At 62.6% G+C, this 15,715-nt stretch overlaps 1 protein-coding gene across 1 annotated transcript in view; it reads right to left on the bottom strand.

The window, feature by feature from the left end:
* LOC118178412 (receptor-type tyrosine-protein phosphatase V-like) overlaps positions 1-15,704 on the bottom strand; it is a 37,688-nt gene extending 21,984 nt beyond the window's left edge. The window contains exons 1-11 of the mRNA XM_035346906.1: positions 15,326-15,704; positions 10,136-10,215; positions 8,961-9,024; positions 6,898-7,164; positions 5,929-6,198; positions 5,143-5,409; positions 3,180-3,452; positions 2,294-2,554; positions 1,786-2,058; positions 969-1,238; positions 37-306 (exon numbers count right to left, since the gene is read on the bottom strand). Coding sequence (XP_035202797.1) covers positions 37-306; positions 969-1,238; positions 1,786-2,058; positions 2,294-2,554; positions 3,180-3,452; positions 5,143-5,409; positions 5,929-6,198; positions 6,898-7,164; positions 8,961-9,024; positions 10,136-10,215; positions 15,326-15,359 — 2,329 coding nt within the window. The 5' untranslated portion in view covers positions 15,360-15,704. The remainder of the gene's footprint in view (positions 1-36; positions 307-968; positions 1,239-1,785; positions 2,059-2,293; positions 2,555-3,179; positions 3,453-5,142; positions 5,410-5,928; positions 6,199-6,897; positions 7,165-8,960; positions 9,025-10,135; positions 10,216-15,325) is intronic.
* Between the last annotated feature and the right edge of the window lie 11 nt (positions 15,705-15,715).

The raw sequence follows: 15,715 nt of genomic DNA, 5'->3' as shown, positions 1-15,715 counted from the left end.
GAGGGGCTGGGACACGCAGAGGGGCTGCCTCCCTACCCGTGTAGCCGATGGCAGTCTGAGAGGAGGTGCGGTGAGGCCCAGCCTGTGAAATGATCTCCACCCGGTATCGGGACCCCGGCACCAGCCCCTCCAGGTCAAGATGGGTGACTCCGCGGGGGACAGACACATTCCTGATGATGGACAGGGACTCAGCCACCGAGAGCTGTACCAAGTGGTCTCTGCCTCCGCCTGACTCCACCCAGCTCACGTGCAGCTCCTGGGGACTCCGGCCAGGCTGCGCGCTCACATTAGCCAGAGACAGGGGATCTAGGAGGAAACACAGCATGGAAATCTGTGAGCTGGTGAAGGAAAGCAGACGGAGAGGTCAGGACCCAGCCCACACCTCCGCATGGGGCTAAAGGAAAAGTGTGGACAGCTGACTGCCAGCTCTCCCCTTGCTGGCACCCTCTGCAAGCTGCCCATGCGCGTCCCCAGGGTGCTGCTGCCAGGAGGTACAGAAGAGAACACTCTGCTCCCCAGTGGGCTGCTCACACAGCATCACAGAATGGTTCAGGTGGAAGGGACCTCTGAAGGTCACCTGGTCCAACCCCTCGCCCAAGCGGGTTGCCCAGGACCGTGCCCTGTTCTGTGGAAAGGCAGCGGCAAGCCCAGAGAGGTCTCTGTGCCCCCCCTTACATCCCTCTCCTGCCAGTCTGTGGCCAGCCTTGACATAATGCATGCTCCAAGTAGGAGGTTCGGCTTGACTGGGGAAAACCTGAGCTGGGAGAAAGTATTTTAGGGGGCCCAGAAGCCAGCACACAGCACCTAGCTCGTGACACACGCTCCCATTTCCCAGGAGCATGGATCATACAGCTCTCACTGGAGCCTCCCTCCAGAGGTGTCCTGGGCACGTCCGTGTCACTGCGAGCCCTGCGGGCAGCACCAGGGTGCCCTGTCCCTGCAGGAGGCCGGGGCCACTCTTCACTCACATGTCCACTCGGTGGCAAAGTGTGATGAGGACCTGTACGGGCCAGCGAGGACCGTCACCTTCAGGAAGTACTGAATGCCAGGGGACAGCCCCAGGAAGGTGAAGTTGTGGGTGTTTGGCCCCACGGAGATGTTCCTCTGCATCGGATGGCTCTTGCTGTAGAGCTGGAGGTGGAACTGGTCCACATCACCGGCAGCCTTGTCCCAGAAGGCTGAGAGTCCCAGTGGGCGCCGGGAGTTGGTCAGGGTCACGCCAGATGGAGCCAGTGGATCTGAGAGAGGAGACAGCAAGCAGTGAGCAGCAGGCGATGTGCTGGCACAGGATCTGCCCCAGGACAAGTTACAGGCTTTTTGTTTTGGGGGCCAGCTTCAGAAAGGAGCTGGGAATACAACAGCTGACCACAAAAAGGGCCCTCCGCCAGCACGCACTCATCCTGGGCACCCTCAGCTGCCTGTGCCCAGTGGGCTCTGCTCACCAGCCCTGGCAAATCAAACCCCAGAATAGTCTGAACTTATAAATAATAGTCTGCCCTACAACAGTCGTGGGAGTGTGTCCCTGCCCTGCCTGCTGGGTGGCATTTGGTAATGTTTTCCCATTCTGTGATGGGTCTCTCCTGCACTGAAGACCCTTTTGCTGCCAACCTGGGGCTCTGCTTCTTCTTCCACTCTTTCTTTGCCTGTCTGTCCATCCCTGCCCCTGGGGCCCTGCTATACACGGCCCATGTTCTGCCTTGCTTCCATGCCACAAGCTCTCTGCTCTCTCTGGCCAGGCCCTGGTTGCAGTCTGCAGGAGGGCTGGGGTGGGCATTACGCACTCACATGTCCACTCCGTCGCCGATCGCACGCTGGATCTGTAAGGCCCAGCCAGAGCAGCCATCTCCAGTGTATACTGTCGCCCCGGGACCAGGTCCTCGAAGGTGACGTTTGTCCAGTTGTTCCCCACAGACATGTTCCCGACCTGCTCCTGGGATTTGGTTTCCCGGAGGGTGCCTGCGTAGCCGGTGTTGCCAGCAGGAGCTGCTCTCCAGGAGGCTTGCAGAGAGGTGCTGTGGCCCCGACTGCTGAGGGTCAGCTGCTCCGGGGGCAAAGGATCTAGGACAGGTAAGGGCTAAAGTGAGATGGGCTCAGGAGATAGCGTGGACCAGGGCAGCAGAGAGGTGGTTCAGGGCAGATCCAGCCTAAGCAATGCCACCAAAGTGGGGCTGAGGAGGGACTTTTTACTGGGTGAAGTTACAAAAGTCCCATGCTGTGATGTGCCCTGAGGCAAACAAAAGGGAAAAAGGCAGGACCGAGTGGGAACCCCGGGGCTGGCCATGGTGAGACTCACGTGTCCAGTTGGTGATGCGCCGGGGTGCGGATGTGTAGGGGCCAGCCACAGTGCTGACCTCAAAGGTGTAGAGGGTCCCAGGACGCAGGCCCTCATAGGTGAAGTTGGTGACACCTCTGAGCAGCGAGCTGTTCTCTCCCGGGTGCTCCACGGGGCCGAGGACCAGCAGGTAGCCCTCTCCCATGGCCTCCTCCCAGCTGGCTAGCAGGCTGTAGGGGCTGCCCCGGCTGGACAGGCTCACGCCCGACGGTGCCAGTGGCTCTGCAGGGGACAGGAAAAATGTCACACACATCGCCGTGTGGGGCAGCCAGCTGCAGCAGTCTCCCCACCAAATACAGGCAGCCGGGGCTGCAGAGAGAGCCTTTTACTGCTCTCAGCTCTAGGGGCTGAGTGAGTGCCCCACCACCACCACTATTTAAGGCTCCAGTCCTTTTTCCTGGGGCAGGTTTCCAGTCCTTTCCAGTCCTTTCACCCTGGGGCAGGTGTCTGAGGGCTGACCATGGCTCCGTGAGGGACTGGGACAGGGGAGATGCTGCCCTGGGTAGACTGGTGGTGATTTACCCCCAGTGAACCAGCTGCTGTGAGCAGAGGACAGAAGCTCTCTTGAACACCAATGCCATGGGTTACAAGAAGGCTCAGGCTGGGTTAGTGCCTGCCACTACCCAGCACAGGTCTGCCCATAGATTTTTGAATCACTCCTCAAGAGGAACCGCGGTGTAGCAGATTTTGGGGCTCCTGAGGCCAGCTGCCACCTTACCCAGCCCCATTTCTGCCCTTGCTCCAATCCCCCCTGCTGGCCCACCAGCCACCCACGTGTGAGAGCTCAGCCCCTCCGCGGGGCACCAAAAATAACCCAGAAAAAAACGTGCTTTGGCTTTCTGCTTACGTGTCCAGGCTGCTGCACTGTGGGCAGAAGCCCGGTAAGGGCCAGCCACCGCTGTCACCTGGACAGAGTATTGCTTGCCAGGGCTCAGCCCGTGGAAAGTGACGTGACCGCTGTCTCCCCCGACGGAGATGTTCCTGGCCGGAGCGCCGTCCTCTGCCTCCCGCAGCGTCACCAGGTAGAAATCCCTCTCTCCAGCCGGGGTGCTCCAGTGGGCCTGCAAGGAGCTCTGCTCCTCTGCATTGCTCAGGGTCACGTTGGTGGGGCTCAGGGGGTCTGGAAGGGGAAGGGAACGGGGTGGTGGTGAGGGTTATGGGGTGCTCCAGACCCCAGACCCAGGGCTCGCTGTCTTGGCTGTAATTCAGGACTGTCAGCACCGAGGTGTTGGGCACACTAGCATTCAGGGCATACGGTCCTGCACTGCTCAGCCAGAAGGGAAAAGCAATAGTGCGAGCAGGTGCCATGCAAGACCCTAAGATCTCCCCATGTACCCCGGAGCCTCTCTCCCTACTTCCTTATCTGCAGGGTTACATCCAGGCTTAGACATCGTGCTGTTTCCACTCCCCAGCACAACCATTCCTGGTCGAGCGGAGCTCAGATGAAGCTGGCAGCCCTGCTGTGAAATTCCTAAAGGGCCCCCTCATCTCCACTCATATGAGCTTGCTGATATTACCAGGAACTGCCCCGGATCAAATTGGCTGGCCGCCCTGGCTTGTTCATCTGGCGCTGGGACATCCGTGCAGCCGGGTAGGTCAGAGCCACAGACAGCGACTGCAGGGACTGAGTCAGGCTCACTCCAGAGCAGAAAAAAAAAACAGCTGGGGGTGTGGAGATTTTCCAAAATCCCAGCTGCAGAGTCAGCAGTCAGCAGGCTCTGGCTTCCCAGACTGGCAGAGCTGGAGACCTGCAGTCTGGTGGCACCCCATCCTTACTCGTGCGCCTGGCAGTGAGCAGCATGGGGCCAGGATGAGCTGCTGGGCACAACTCTCCTGAGCCTGCAGTTTGGCTTTTCCCTAATTTGCTTGTCTCTAGAGAGGGCCAACGCTTGCCTGGCGTTCAGCGTGAACTCCTTTTCAGGAGTCGTTGTGCTGTCCAGGCCTTGGATCGCTCTCTTTTTTCCCTGTGGTTTCCTGGGAAGGTCTGGGAGAGTGAATACAGGGCCAGGCCTGTTCCCAGCGCTACGGACACGGCGATGGCAGCAAACGAGGGCCGTGGGGGGGAGCCACCCTCTCTTGGGGCCATCACCTGAGGTCAGAAGGTGCAGGCAGGCGGGTGATGGGGCAGCTGGCTGGGGTCTGGGAGCACTACCCTCAGTCTTTAGCTACCAGAGTTGGCTTCTGTGGCTGTGTTTGCACAGCACCCGACACATTAGGAGCATCCATCAGAGTGAGTTTATGCGGTGCTGCCAAAACATGCTCGTGACGGCAATGAAAGGGGACCAAAGATCCCTTCCCTTCCAGAAATCTCTGGCTCAGATCAATTAAAGGATCAAAGAGCTGTCCCCTGCCCACTGATTCCTCGGGTGCCATCGGACAGCCCCACAGCACACAGGAGCCTGGCCCCAGCTGCAGTGCCCACCAGTGGGATCTCCCGAGGCTCTGGCCCTTCCGTGGTCCTCCTCAGGGACACTGTGATCCCAGTGCAGTCCCTGGCCTCCATCACAGCCTGACTGCAGCCGTCTTTCTGCCCATGGTTCCCCCGCGCTGGGTGTTTGTGTTTCCCTGGGGCTCCCTGAGGCTTGTCCCAGCTTCACGTGTTGCCAGCCCCACGGGCTCCCCGTCCCCTTATCTGCCATCACAGCGCCCCAGAGCTGGGTCCGGGGGTGGCTTTGGACCGGATCCAAGCAGAAGAACTGCCCTCTGCACAAAGTGCTGTGGTAGGAGACCTCCTTATTCAGCTGCTGGACCGGAGGCAAGGAGAAGGACAGGGCCACCGAGGTCCCCCCGCCCCAGCCACCAGTACTCACACGTCCAGGCTGTGGCGTTGGGCCCCTCCGCGGTGTAGGGCCCGGCCACGGCGCTCAGCCCCAGCCAGTACTGGGTGCCGGGGTGGAGGTGCTGGAAGGTGTAGCTGGTGAGACCTCTCTTGGCCGACAGGGTCTTGGTTACCGTCTGCGTGAGGAGGTTGCGGAGCACGAGGTGCAGCCAGGCGGCCCCCCCAGCGCCCGCCCAGGAAGCCAAGAGGCTGGTGCTGGAGCCGGGGCTGAGCCTCAACTGGGTGGGGATGGAGGGTGCTGGGGGGAAAGCAGCGAGATTCGGCAGTGCACAGGAGGGCTGGGGGCTCCCACCACCCTCCTCCCCCCCACACCGAGGTCTCCTACAACCACAGCTGCCCTCCGGGTCTGGCAGGGGTCTGCTGAGGGTTGTCGCTCCCGTGTCCCCTCCCAGGTGGGCTGTGGGGCTCCTGAGGTCCCTCCGGTGATTTTGAGCCGGCATCAGCCCAGATAATGCATCAGCCCTGCATCTCCCACCAGCCTTTTGCTAAGGCCACCCTCCTCCTGTTGTGCCACAGAGCAGAGAAACCCAAGTTTTGGGATCCTGCGAGGCAGGACGGATATGTAAGGTCCTGCCACACTGGTGGCTCTGGTGGCCCTTTCTGCCTCCCTCAGCACACAGCAGCGATGCAAAAAACTCCCGGCTGTTCCCCACCCTGCACAAGATGCCCATCCTGAGCCTGGAATCCAATTCCCCACCTCGGCCAGCCCAGCCAGCACGTGCGCTACACCCCTCCTGCCAAACCAGTCCCTCCCTACCTGTCCACTGGTGGATACTGGTGCTGGCCTGGCTGGGTCCAGCCAGCGTGCTGACCTTCAGGGCGTACTCGCTGCCGGCCAGCAGCCCATCGAACAGGAAGGTGGAGGCGTTTGGCAGGACGGACACATTTCTCACGAGTGTCTGGGAATCGCCGTGGTAGAGGGCAAGGTGGTAGCCGTCCCGCTGCCCGCTGGCCTGCTCCCAGGAGGCGTGCAGCACGGCCGAGCTCCCGCTGCTGCTCAGGGTCAGGTTGCGGACGGGTGAGGGACCTGCATCGGACGTGGCATGGATGGGTTTGGCTGGTTGTCTCGCCGCCAGCTCGCTCAGGAGCTGGTGGGACAGACCTACCCTCAGAGCTGTCTGAAACCATCAGACAGATGCTGTCTGAAACCAAACAGAGCTGTCTGAAACCATCCCTTCTCCTGGCCAAGCCCTTCCCTTCAGCCCTGCTGTCCTTTCACAGCTTTTCTACCTTCACCTGCACTTGATTTACTCAAGGACCTTCCACAGATGCTGCTGTCATCCCCGTCCTCCCCGAGCTCCTTGACATGAGCCAGGGAGGGCCTAGGACAAGGCTGGGTGACTGACAGTAACTGACAGTAACTGCCCCAAATCTTGGAGCAGATGCTGCTTCCTCGTAGCTCTTCCTAAACCTCCAGGCACGACTTCTTGCAAGCCCTCAGCTCTCTGCAGAGTCCTCATCACAGCTCGCTCCATCTCTAGCTGTGTTATCCCAGGAGACGTGGCCTGAACTTCAGAGCGCAGGGGTAGGACCAACCCTCCACATGGATCCGGGAGCGACCCCCTGGGCCCTGGGGATTAAGGAGGAACCCTAATCCTTGCAGCTGTGAGGACGTGCCCAACCTCCCCATGGATTCCCAGGACAGCCCTGCCTCCAAAACAGCGGGGCGATCACCGGCAGGAGCACGCAGACCCTTTGAGTCTGCAGTCCCATGCAAACCCCTTACTTGTCTGCGCTGTGACCGTCTCCCTGGCGGTGCCCATGCAGGGAAGCGTGGCTGTCACCTCGATCTCGTAGTACATGCCAGGGGTCAGCCCGTGGAACCAGAAACTGGTGGCGTTGGGTCCCGCAGATCCATTCTGCAGCACTGTGACCGACCCCAGGGAGGAGAGGGCAAGCGAATATCCCTCGGCACCCCCCTCCGGCTCATCCCAGGAGAGAAGGAGGGAGTCCGAGCGGCCACGGTCACTCACACTGAGGTTCAGGAGCATCCCTGCAGAAGCAAGAAGGCATGGAAAACCCCCTGCACCACGTGAAAGAGGTCCTGAGCATCTCTTCCATGGCAGAAGGACTCCAAAGGCTTCAGGCCATCACTTGGTTTGATCAGACAGCCCCACATTTGTAGCAGAAAAGTTGCCCGGAGGAGGCATAATGCCCTGCTCCTCACCTTATGGGATTTTCTTGGTTGATGTTGAAGTGCTTTGGGCCCAGCTTGCAGAAGCAAGACCGTGGCCAGTGTGAGGAGGCTGGATAGAGCAGAGGGGCAGGCTCCTGCCCTGAGACCTCAGCTGAGATGGAGCCGAACTGAACCTGGGCTTGGGAGAGCCAAGAAATCAGCCCAGGTCTCCGCAGCACCCAGGTGAACCAGACCCAAAGGTGGGGACAAACCAGTCCCGCATGGGCCAGTGCCCAGCAGGAGTCACCAGTGCTGGGCACTCACAGCTCGCGGTGCCAGCCGTGCAGTGGCCTCTGCTGTGCTTTGCCCTGCTCAGCACCGAGATGTCAGGGGCAGAGCAGGGTGCTGTGCACAGGGAGGGGACATGGATTTGCTCAGCACCCTGCCCAGGTGTGTCCCCACCTCGGTCCTGCCGCAGCAGCACGCTCAGCACGCCGCGGCGGCAGGACCGGTGCTGTGGCGTCCAGATGAGTGCACCTGGGGACGAGGAAGTGGCACACGGGGCTTTGGCTAATTATTGGGTCGGTGGCCAAAAGTGCCATTGGATCCCCGCCCTCAGAGCTGCTCAGGAGCCACCTGCACAAACAGGAGCTGGACAGAACCTGCCTGTCGGGGCCAAGCTGGCAGCAGGACCCCGCTGCGCTCCGTCCCTGCCTCGCCGTGCCTCTGCGAGCAGATTGCCACGCGCTCCCCGTCCCCAGCTTTGCTGCAAGTGGTGAGCTCTCCGTGGCTTTCAGCCTTTGGGAAACTTCAGAGCAGCTCAAGTGCTAATAAGGCGTTTGTGTAAGAATTAGCACTTAAAATTTATGATGTGCAACATGTTGTAACAGGCTTACTTGTGATCTGGCAGGGCACAAAAGCTCTAAACAAGCACAGCTATTGTCCCCGAGAGCTGCTTGGGGCTGCCTTTACTCAGCAAACTGCGGTGTAGGCTGAGCCCAAGGGGCAAGAGCACCTTTGGGACTGCTCAGGTGCAGTGTGTGCCCTTCCTACAAAGGTGTGAAGCTCTCAGATCTGCAAGCAATTTCCATTTCACGCCATGAAATGCAGGCGCCTGCCACCACGCTGAGAAGAGCTTCACGCAGATGGGTGCACAGCAATGGGTGCCAGCAAGATGGGTGCACATTGGGAAAACCAGACAGCCACAAGGGCAGCACGTAGCCTGAGCCAGCTCCCTGGGAAAGGCCCTTGAGCACCTGCCCTGAGCAGTTCCAGCACAGACCTGGGAGCAGGCTGCTGGGAAGGGCCAGCGGGATGCGGCTGGGGAGCTGAGGGCAGGGCTGGTTCCCTCCAGGGACGTCCACAGGGATCGTACCCTGCACAGGGGTCGTGCAGGGCTGGCTTTTTCCCTGTGGGATCCCTGTCATCTCATGAAGGTATGAGTTCTCCACCCATGTTTGTCTGCTTGGCTCAGGTTTCTGACAGCCTGAACTGCCTGCCTTCATCTCAGCAGTCGTCTTCTTCACCTCTGCGGTGCAAACACCCCACACCAAGCACATGCCGGGCACATCCTCCGGCCCTGAGGCCATTATCACAATAAGCACCACGTAGACAAGCTCTGCTAACCACACCACCGAGGGCCACGTCCCGGGGACCCCTTTGCTTTGGCTTACCTCTGTCACCGGGTGCATCCTGTCCCTCTGCCCCTGCCCGCGCTGTCCGATTGCATCCCTCGCCCTGGGGGACAGAAGGAGACCGGTGAGACACGGCCAAGGTGGGGTGGCCAGGGCTGAGACCCAGCACGAGCAGAAGTGCACGGTGCCGGGGCAGGGCTCAGGCTGGCCAGGCTCGGGTCCCACCAGCATTTGGGGCAATGACCCACAGAAGGTTGTGACCCCCCCCTTCCCAGGAGAGCACACATATCACACCATCCCCCCCAGCCAAGGCAGGGAGACAGACTCAGCAGACGTAGCTCGTGAGCTGCCCTGGCTTTTCGCATGGGTCCGGGGGCTGCAGACCTACGCAGTGCCATGCCAACAGGGTGAGGACCCCCCGCCAAAGCAGCCAGGGTACCAGGGGCAGCTCCGGGTAGCGAGTGAGCTCTGGGCAGGCCCTGGCCATCTCACTGCCCCCACATCCCTCCTTGCAATGATGGGGGCGTCGGAGGGACCCCAGAGCTCAGCCCAGCGGCCATCCCCTGCAGGCTGCAAGGCGAGGGCTTGGCAAGCAAGGACCAGAGCACCCAGCACCCTTCTGAGCACGGCGGGTGCTGAGCACGCTGGCTGGACACCCGTCTCCCCACAGAGCAGGGTGTGCCCTGCTTTAGGTTGAGGCCAGTTCCCTCCACATTAAAGGAAATATCTCTGCCCACTCCCTGTCCCACAACAAGCCACGGAGGAGCAATCATCTTCCTTTAGTTATTTCCCCCTCGGCTCTGCTGGCTGACTCATTTTTGTCCGTCCTCCCCCTGCCACCCGCGGTGCTTTGGGTGTGCGCAGAGGGGGGCAGAGGGGCTGGGGACCCCCGGTTGGAGCAGGCAGCCCTGGCTCCTGGGGCCAGCAGCCACGCAGCCATGGCAGCAGGAGCACACTCTGGTCCCAGGCACCGGGAGAGGGCACGGTGAGGCGGGGGGGAAAGACCCCCCCTAGCAGAGGAAAGAGCCAGCTCGTAATTGCAAACGTCGCTAATTTGGTGCAGCTGCACGGCTGGAAGAGGCGGCCCAGAAACATGCCGTCATTCCTCAGCGGGGTAGGACTATGCAAGCCCCTTGCTGCCAGCAAGCTTGGAGCCAGGAGCCTGCACGGACAAACGGGGGGCCCCCCCCCCCCGTCAAGAAACCAGGGCTTACCTCTGCCAGGGTTCCCAGGAGCCGCGGCACCCACAGGACGAGCAGTGGCAGAAGCGGTGGTCTCATCGGGGCCGGGGTGGCTGCAAATTAGAGGGATGTCAAGCTGAGTGGGTGGGGGGGCTTCTTAGCAGCGGCCGTCCCCAGCCAGCCCCTTCTCCCGTGGCAGTGAGGGGCTGCATCCCCACATGCCCCCCCAGCTCGGGGGACAGGATGGCATCAGCGGGGCCAGGCGATGCGTGCCGACACGTCGCACATCAACGCCGCCAGCCGTCCCTGGGCAGGAGCAGAGCCTCCGGGCTGGGAGAAGCGCAGGGTGTGTGTGTGTGCCTCTCGCTGTGTGCATTTGCTATTGTTCCCCCGGATCTGTGTCCCTCTGCGGTGGCTCTGCTGTCGTCCTCGTGTGAGCGCCTGTGTGCGGCGGCCAGGGAGCGGCCGGCCGGCCGGGGGGCTCGGAGCGGGGGCTCTCGCCGTGCCGGGGTCTCTGCACGCCCGGAGCCCTGCCTGGCCATCAGAAGGAGTTGTGCAGAGTTGTGGGAGTTGGTGCAGAGAGGGGAGGAGAGGGGAGGAGACAGGACAGGGCAGATGGCGGCTCTGCGCTGGAAGGGAGTGCCCAAACCAGCCCCCAGCAAGGGGAGGGACGGAGGGATGGAAGGATGGAGGGCACCCGCAGCCTCTGCCGGCTGGGCTCGGATGCTGGAGGGGGCTTTGGCACACGCGTGGGTCCGGGTGCTGGACATCTCCGTGCAAAGCACGTTTGCGCACCCTTTAGCTGCGTAGGCATGAATTTCTGTGCTGATGGGGCAGGGGAGCTTTGGCTGTGCTGGGTGACCTGGGCGATGTGTGCCTCCGTGCGATGCCCTGAGCAGGAGCAGGCGGGTGGGATCTGGGGGGTGCACACACGGTGAGAGGGGTGTGAAGACGCCCGGTCTGTGCTTTGCCCTCCTGAGGGACTGTCTGGCTCTGAGCTGTGCCCTGTCTGCTCGTGGGGTTTGTCGGAGCCGTGCTTTGCAGCGCTGTTACGGGCAGCAGGCTGTGCCCCAGCCACGCGCGGGGCTTTGTGCGATGCTGGGCTGTGCGGTGCGTGGCTGGGTGCCAGCCCTGATTCAGAGCGGAGATGCCATTGGCTTCACAACAGCGCTGGAGATCTGGGACAGCGCTGGAAGAGGTTCAGGGATGCATCCATCCCGGAGGCCAGCACAGTCTGTGTGGCCGTAGGAGTCTGTCCCAGTAGCCAGCGTGGCCACCAGCGGGGGCTGCTCAAGCTGTGCCGGTCGCTGTCAGCTGCTGGGCTCTCAGGATGGGGGTCCCATAGGGACACATCCCCCGGCTAGCACCAGGACAGAGGATTCCCACCCCCAGAGACTTGGAGTTTTGTCAGGTGGAACCTGTGAGAGCCAGATCAACCCTCAAAGCCTAGGCAAAGGCATTGGAAAGCCCCTGACCCTGCACGTAGCTGAGAACAAAGCAGGTGGCGATTCCCTGGACTAGGACCCATCTCCAACCCCAGGTCCACCCCCAAACCTGCTGAACACCCCCAGGCTGATGGAGACAGCTGGAAACGAGGAGAAAGCATGCAGGTCCCTTTCCCACTGCGCTCCCCAAGTCCTGGCTGAACGGGACCAGTGCCAGGAGCGCCAGGAGTGCTGCTCCATGGTCACAGCCAAAGGCCCAGACCCCTTCGGGAGGAGGAGAAGCCCCAGGGGAGCTCTCAGTCCCATCCATGGCTGCTCACAGTGGTCAGCCCCAGGGCTGGGGTCCCCACTGGGCAAATCCTGCTCCCTGCAGCAATGGCAACACCCAGAGACCATCCCAAAACCTGCAGGCAGGGCTATGCCAAGGAAACCTGGCAGCGGCTGAGTGCAGGGCAGATGCTCACAGGTAGCGCAGTCGGCATCTCCCAGACACTTGGCTGGAGCGGGGCAGAGGGGGTTCGGGGCTGGCTGCTGCTGTCTCCAGTGGGCTGGGGACTGTTTCCCAAGGCCCCTTTCCAGCGGCTGCAGCCAGCTGGGAGGAGGCTGGAGCTCCCCGCTGCAGCGAGGGCTTGCCAGGATTACCAGGGGGCCCCGGGCGGGAGCCTGGAGGTTACGGTTGGCCGGGCCCCTGGTGCATTTGGGAAGAAGTTTTTGGTGGAGCTCCCCACCTGCCCTGCCACCGGGGCTTGAAGAGGGATGACCCCGCATCAAGGCTGGGGACAAAGGGCTCAGGGAAACCCTGGGAAGGGATTTTGCATCCCCTGGTGTCTGGGGCAGGTGACAGGAGGCAGTGTCCCCTGCTGTGGCACAGACAGGAGATTTTCCCAGGCTACAGACTGAAGGTGGAGCTCATTGAGCTTCAAAGCACAGCAGATTGCTCCAGGACAGCCGGAGGATGAACCCCTTCACTTGGAGCCCTGGGAAATGCCAGCCAGGCTGAGTCTGCCCTGCCCAGCGCTCCCCGCGGGGCTGGGAACCTTCCCCTAGGTCCCGAGGTTTGGTGTCCTCGGTGTCCTGCGCCCTACGAGGGCGAGCTGCAGGGCTGGATGCTGCTGGGGACTGCGAGTTCAGAAGGAATATGTCAGCATTTGCAGTTTGGCACGGATTTGAGGGCTGGTCCTCCCTGCATCCATCCCTGGGGTGAAAATCTTCCCCTGCCCACCAGCACCTGTGTCCTGTGCAGCAGCACGGTGCCAAAGCCCAGCCAGGTGCCCACATCCCACTGGTGAGGCTGGGCACGCCGGAGGGCTGCGGGCTGAGGACCTCCTTGGTGCAGGTGATGCCATTTTCCTGCCACAGAGCTGGGGCCCAGACCTCGGTTTCCAAGAGGAAAGAGAGTCCAACAGTGGGGACAGCAAGCAGGGACACCCAGCTGCCCCCAGGTGCTTGTTGGAAAACAACAACTGCTGCCACAGCCCTTTGGGGGGACACAACTCCATCCCTGAGGTGGTTTCTCTGGGGGGATGAGCTTCCAGACCTAGCGGCTGCCCCGCGACTTCCCCAGCCTCCGCGTGGTGCTGGTGGCCCCACACGGGGTGAGCGGAGCCGGCAGCCCGCTGGCCTTGGGGACACGTCCTCGCCAGCCCCATCAGCTTAAACCCAGGGACGCAGCGAGCCAGGGCCGAGCTCGGGGGCTTTGGGCTGTGCCTGCGGTGGAAACTGGCCTGAAGCTCTGCCGGGAGCCAAACCCAGGCCCCGTCCCCGGCGCCGTGGGGCTCAGCAGCCACCCGTGCTGGGTGGAAAAAGCTGCTCATTACATGCCAGCGCTGCCCTCCACGTGGCCACCCCGGTGCCATCGTGCCACCGCAGGCGAGGGCGCAGAGAGAGCCCGCTGTCAGCTGGGGATGCCAGAGCCCCCGGCCGGTCCCCCCGACAGCGAAGCCTTCAACTGTTCCAGACCCAAAAACAACTACAGAAGGTTTCTCCACCCAGCAGCTGGAAGCAGGCCTGGAAACTCAGGGGCTGCCGAGTCATCACATTTTCCGTGAAGCAGCAAAGGCTACCGCAAGGAGCAGGGGGATGGGGGACGCCCAGCACTGGGAAGCTCACTTGCTCGTGCAGAGGGACAGCAGCGGTGGCAAAGACCCGGCCTGAGGATGCTCCTGGCAGCCCCCTGTGCTGTGACAGCCTCAGAGCAGAGCCGAGCCCATCCCCAGCCTCGCTGGGGATGTGCCTGGGGAGCAGCAGCCGGAGCAAGGATGAGCGTGGAGGTGCGCAGCAGAGCATGTGCCTGAGGATGCTCTGGTGCCACGGGGTCTGTGCATGGTGACAAAGCCCCCGAGGCTGGGCACGGGCAAAAGAGGGCCCCTGCATGTCACTGCCCAGCACCACGCCGCGAGTGAAGCTGTCACAGAGCAGAAAAACCTTCTGTGAGCTCCCTGTGAGCTCTGCCATCACGCCCTGGGCAGGACACCTAGCAGCCATTCTGGCACCCTGTGGTGACATGTCCCAGTTAAATGGGACACTGGTGCCACCACGATCAAGCTGGGAGCAGCTTTGGGGCTCCTGTCCTGCCTCGGCCTGGCTGCAGCATCCCTCTGATCCCTGTCTCCCTGGTTCCTGTCTCTCCTTGTGCCCACCAGCACTGCGGGCTGCCCCAGGCCACGATTTCTCCCCACTAACACCTCCAGGACACCGAGCGCTGCCTGGGGCCGTGAGGGAGGAACGAGGGGAACCGGCTGCTCCCAGGGACGGAGCCCTCGGGGGGTGCAGGTACCGCTGGGACCCCTCCCTCTGCGAGGTTCACACGCCGCAGGGCTTGCACCCTGAGCTGCAGAGCACCGGGATGCTCTTGCTCCTATCCCTCGCAGGTGTTTAATCATTTCCACGCTGAGCCCTGCCAGTGCTGCTGCCTGTCTCCTGCCCCACAACCACCAACCCCGGAGCTCTTCCCATCCCGCAGAGGGGAGGAGAGCGGGCAGGCAGCAGGGACGTGCAGGGCACCCCTGTACCCAGAGCCACACGCGGATGCTGGCCAGGCGGTGGGAAGGCAAGGAGAGGAGCGACCCCTGAGCAAGGCGATGCTCCGCGTTCCCCCCGCTTGCTGCCGGTGACCGATGAGACCCGGAGGCAGCACCTGGGATGCCTGCGGGGGTCACCCAGGAGCCTGCAGAGCTGGGAAGAGCAGGGCTGCGGGTGACTCAGAGCACGCCCAGCAAGCTGGAGGAGCCGGGTAGACCTGCTCTGCCCTCCCGGGGTGTGGGTGAGTCCCCTGGGGCTGAGCAGGCTCAGACGTCCCCTTCCCCTGGCTGGGGTAGGAGACACCATGCGTGCAACACTCCTGCTGCAAGCAGCACTCGGACAGCACCTGGTCAGCCCCCTAAAGCTCCCAAACCATCACCAGTAGCCCCACAGGGCTCTGCTCCCACCATGGGTTGCAAACCTGAGGGCAGAGGGAGAGCACGAAGGTGCCTGGTGCTGCCAGGACCTCCACTCGCAGGGCCAGGAAGGCGCTGCTGGCAGCACTGGGAGCAGTTCCTGGCGCCCGCCTGCGCTTTGCCAAGGCACGAGATCCCCAGGACGGGACAGGAGTTCCCCAGGACGGGACACACGCACGGATCCTTCCCCCTCCCCTGCAGCCCACCCCAGGTCTGCGGGTCAGGGTTTGCCCGCGCCGTGCCAAAGCACAGGAGCATCCACGCTCCTTTCCCCACCGCACGCATCCCGGCTTCGGCTGCACGTCTGGCAAAGGAGAGGGGGAACGGAGCGGGACTGGTACCTCTGCTGGTGGGCATCCCCGGCACGGTCCTCATCCCGTCCCCGCCAGCCTAGCGCGCGCGGCGGCGGCTCCGCGCGCTCACGCTTGCTGTTTACTCCCGCTTGTGCGCAGCCCCGACGCTCAAGCCTGGGCTGGTCCGGGGAAAGGCCCGCCTGGGCTCGCCCAGCGCCTCTGCCAGCGCCTGCAGGATGCCACGGAGGAGGGATCGGCTGGATGGAGGTGGCCCCGGCGGTGGCTCCATGACTCAGGGGTCCGCACCCCGTGCGTGCTGCAGGCTGTCGCACCAGCGGGGGTGCTGGGGGCACTGCGCCGTGGGATCTTTGGAGGAAGCGAGCGTCCCTTCGTGTCGCTACTGCAGAGGGACAGGGAGAGCCTTGAGGCCGTGGTGGA

Source organism: Oxyura jamaicensis, chromosome 26, assembly GCF_011077185.1.
Source record: "Oxyura jamaicensis isolate SHBP4307 breed ruddy duck chromosome 26, BPBGC_Ojam_1.0, whole genome shotgun sequence".
Lineage (NCBI taxonomy): Eukaryota > Metazoa > Chordata > Aves > Anseriformes > Anatidae > Oxyura > Oxyura jamaicensis.
Note: the sequence above shows the minus strand (reverse complement) of the source record. Positions and strands in the feature narration are given on the sequence as shown.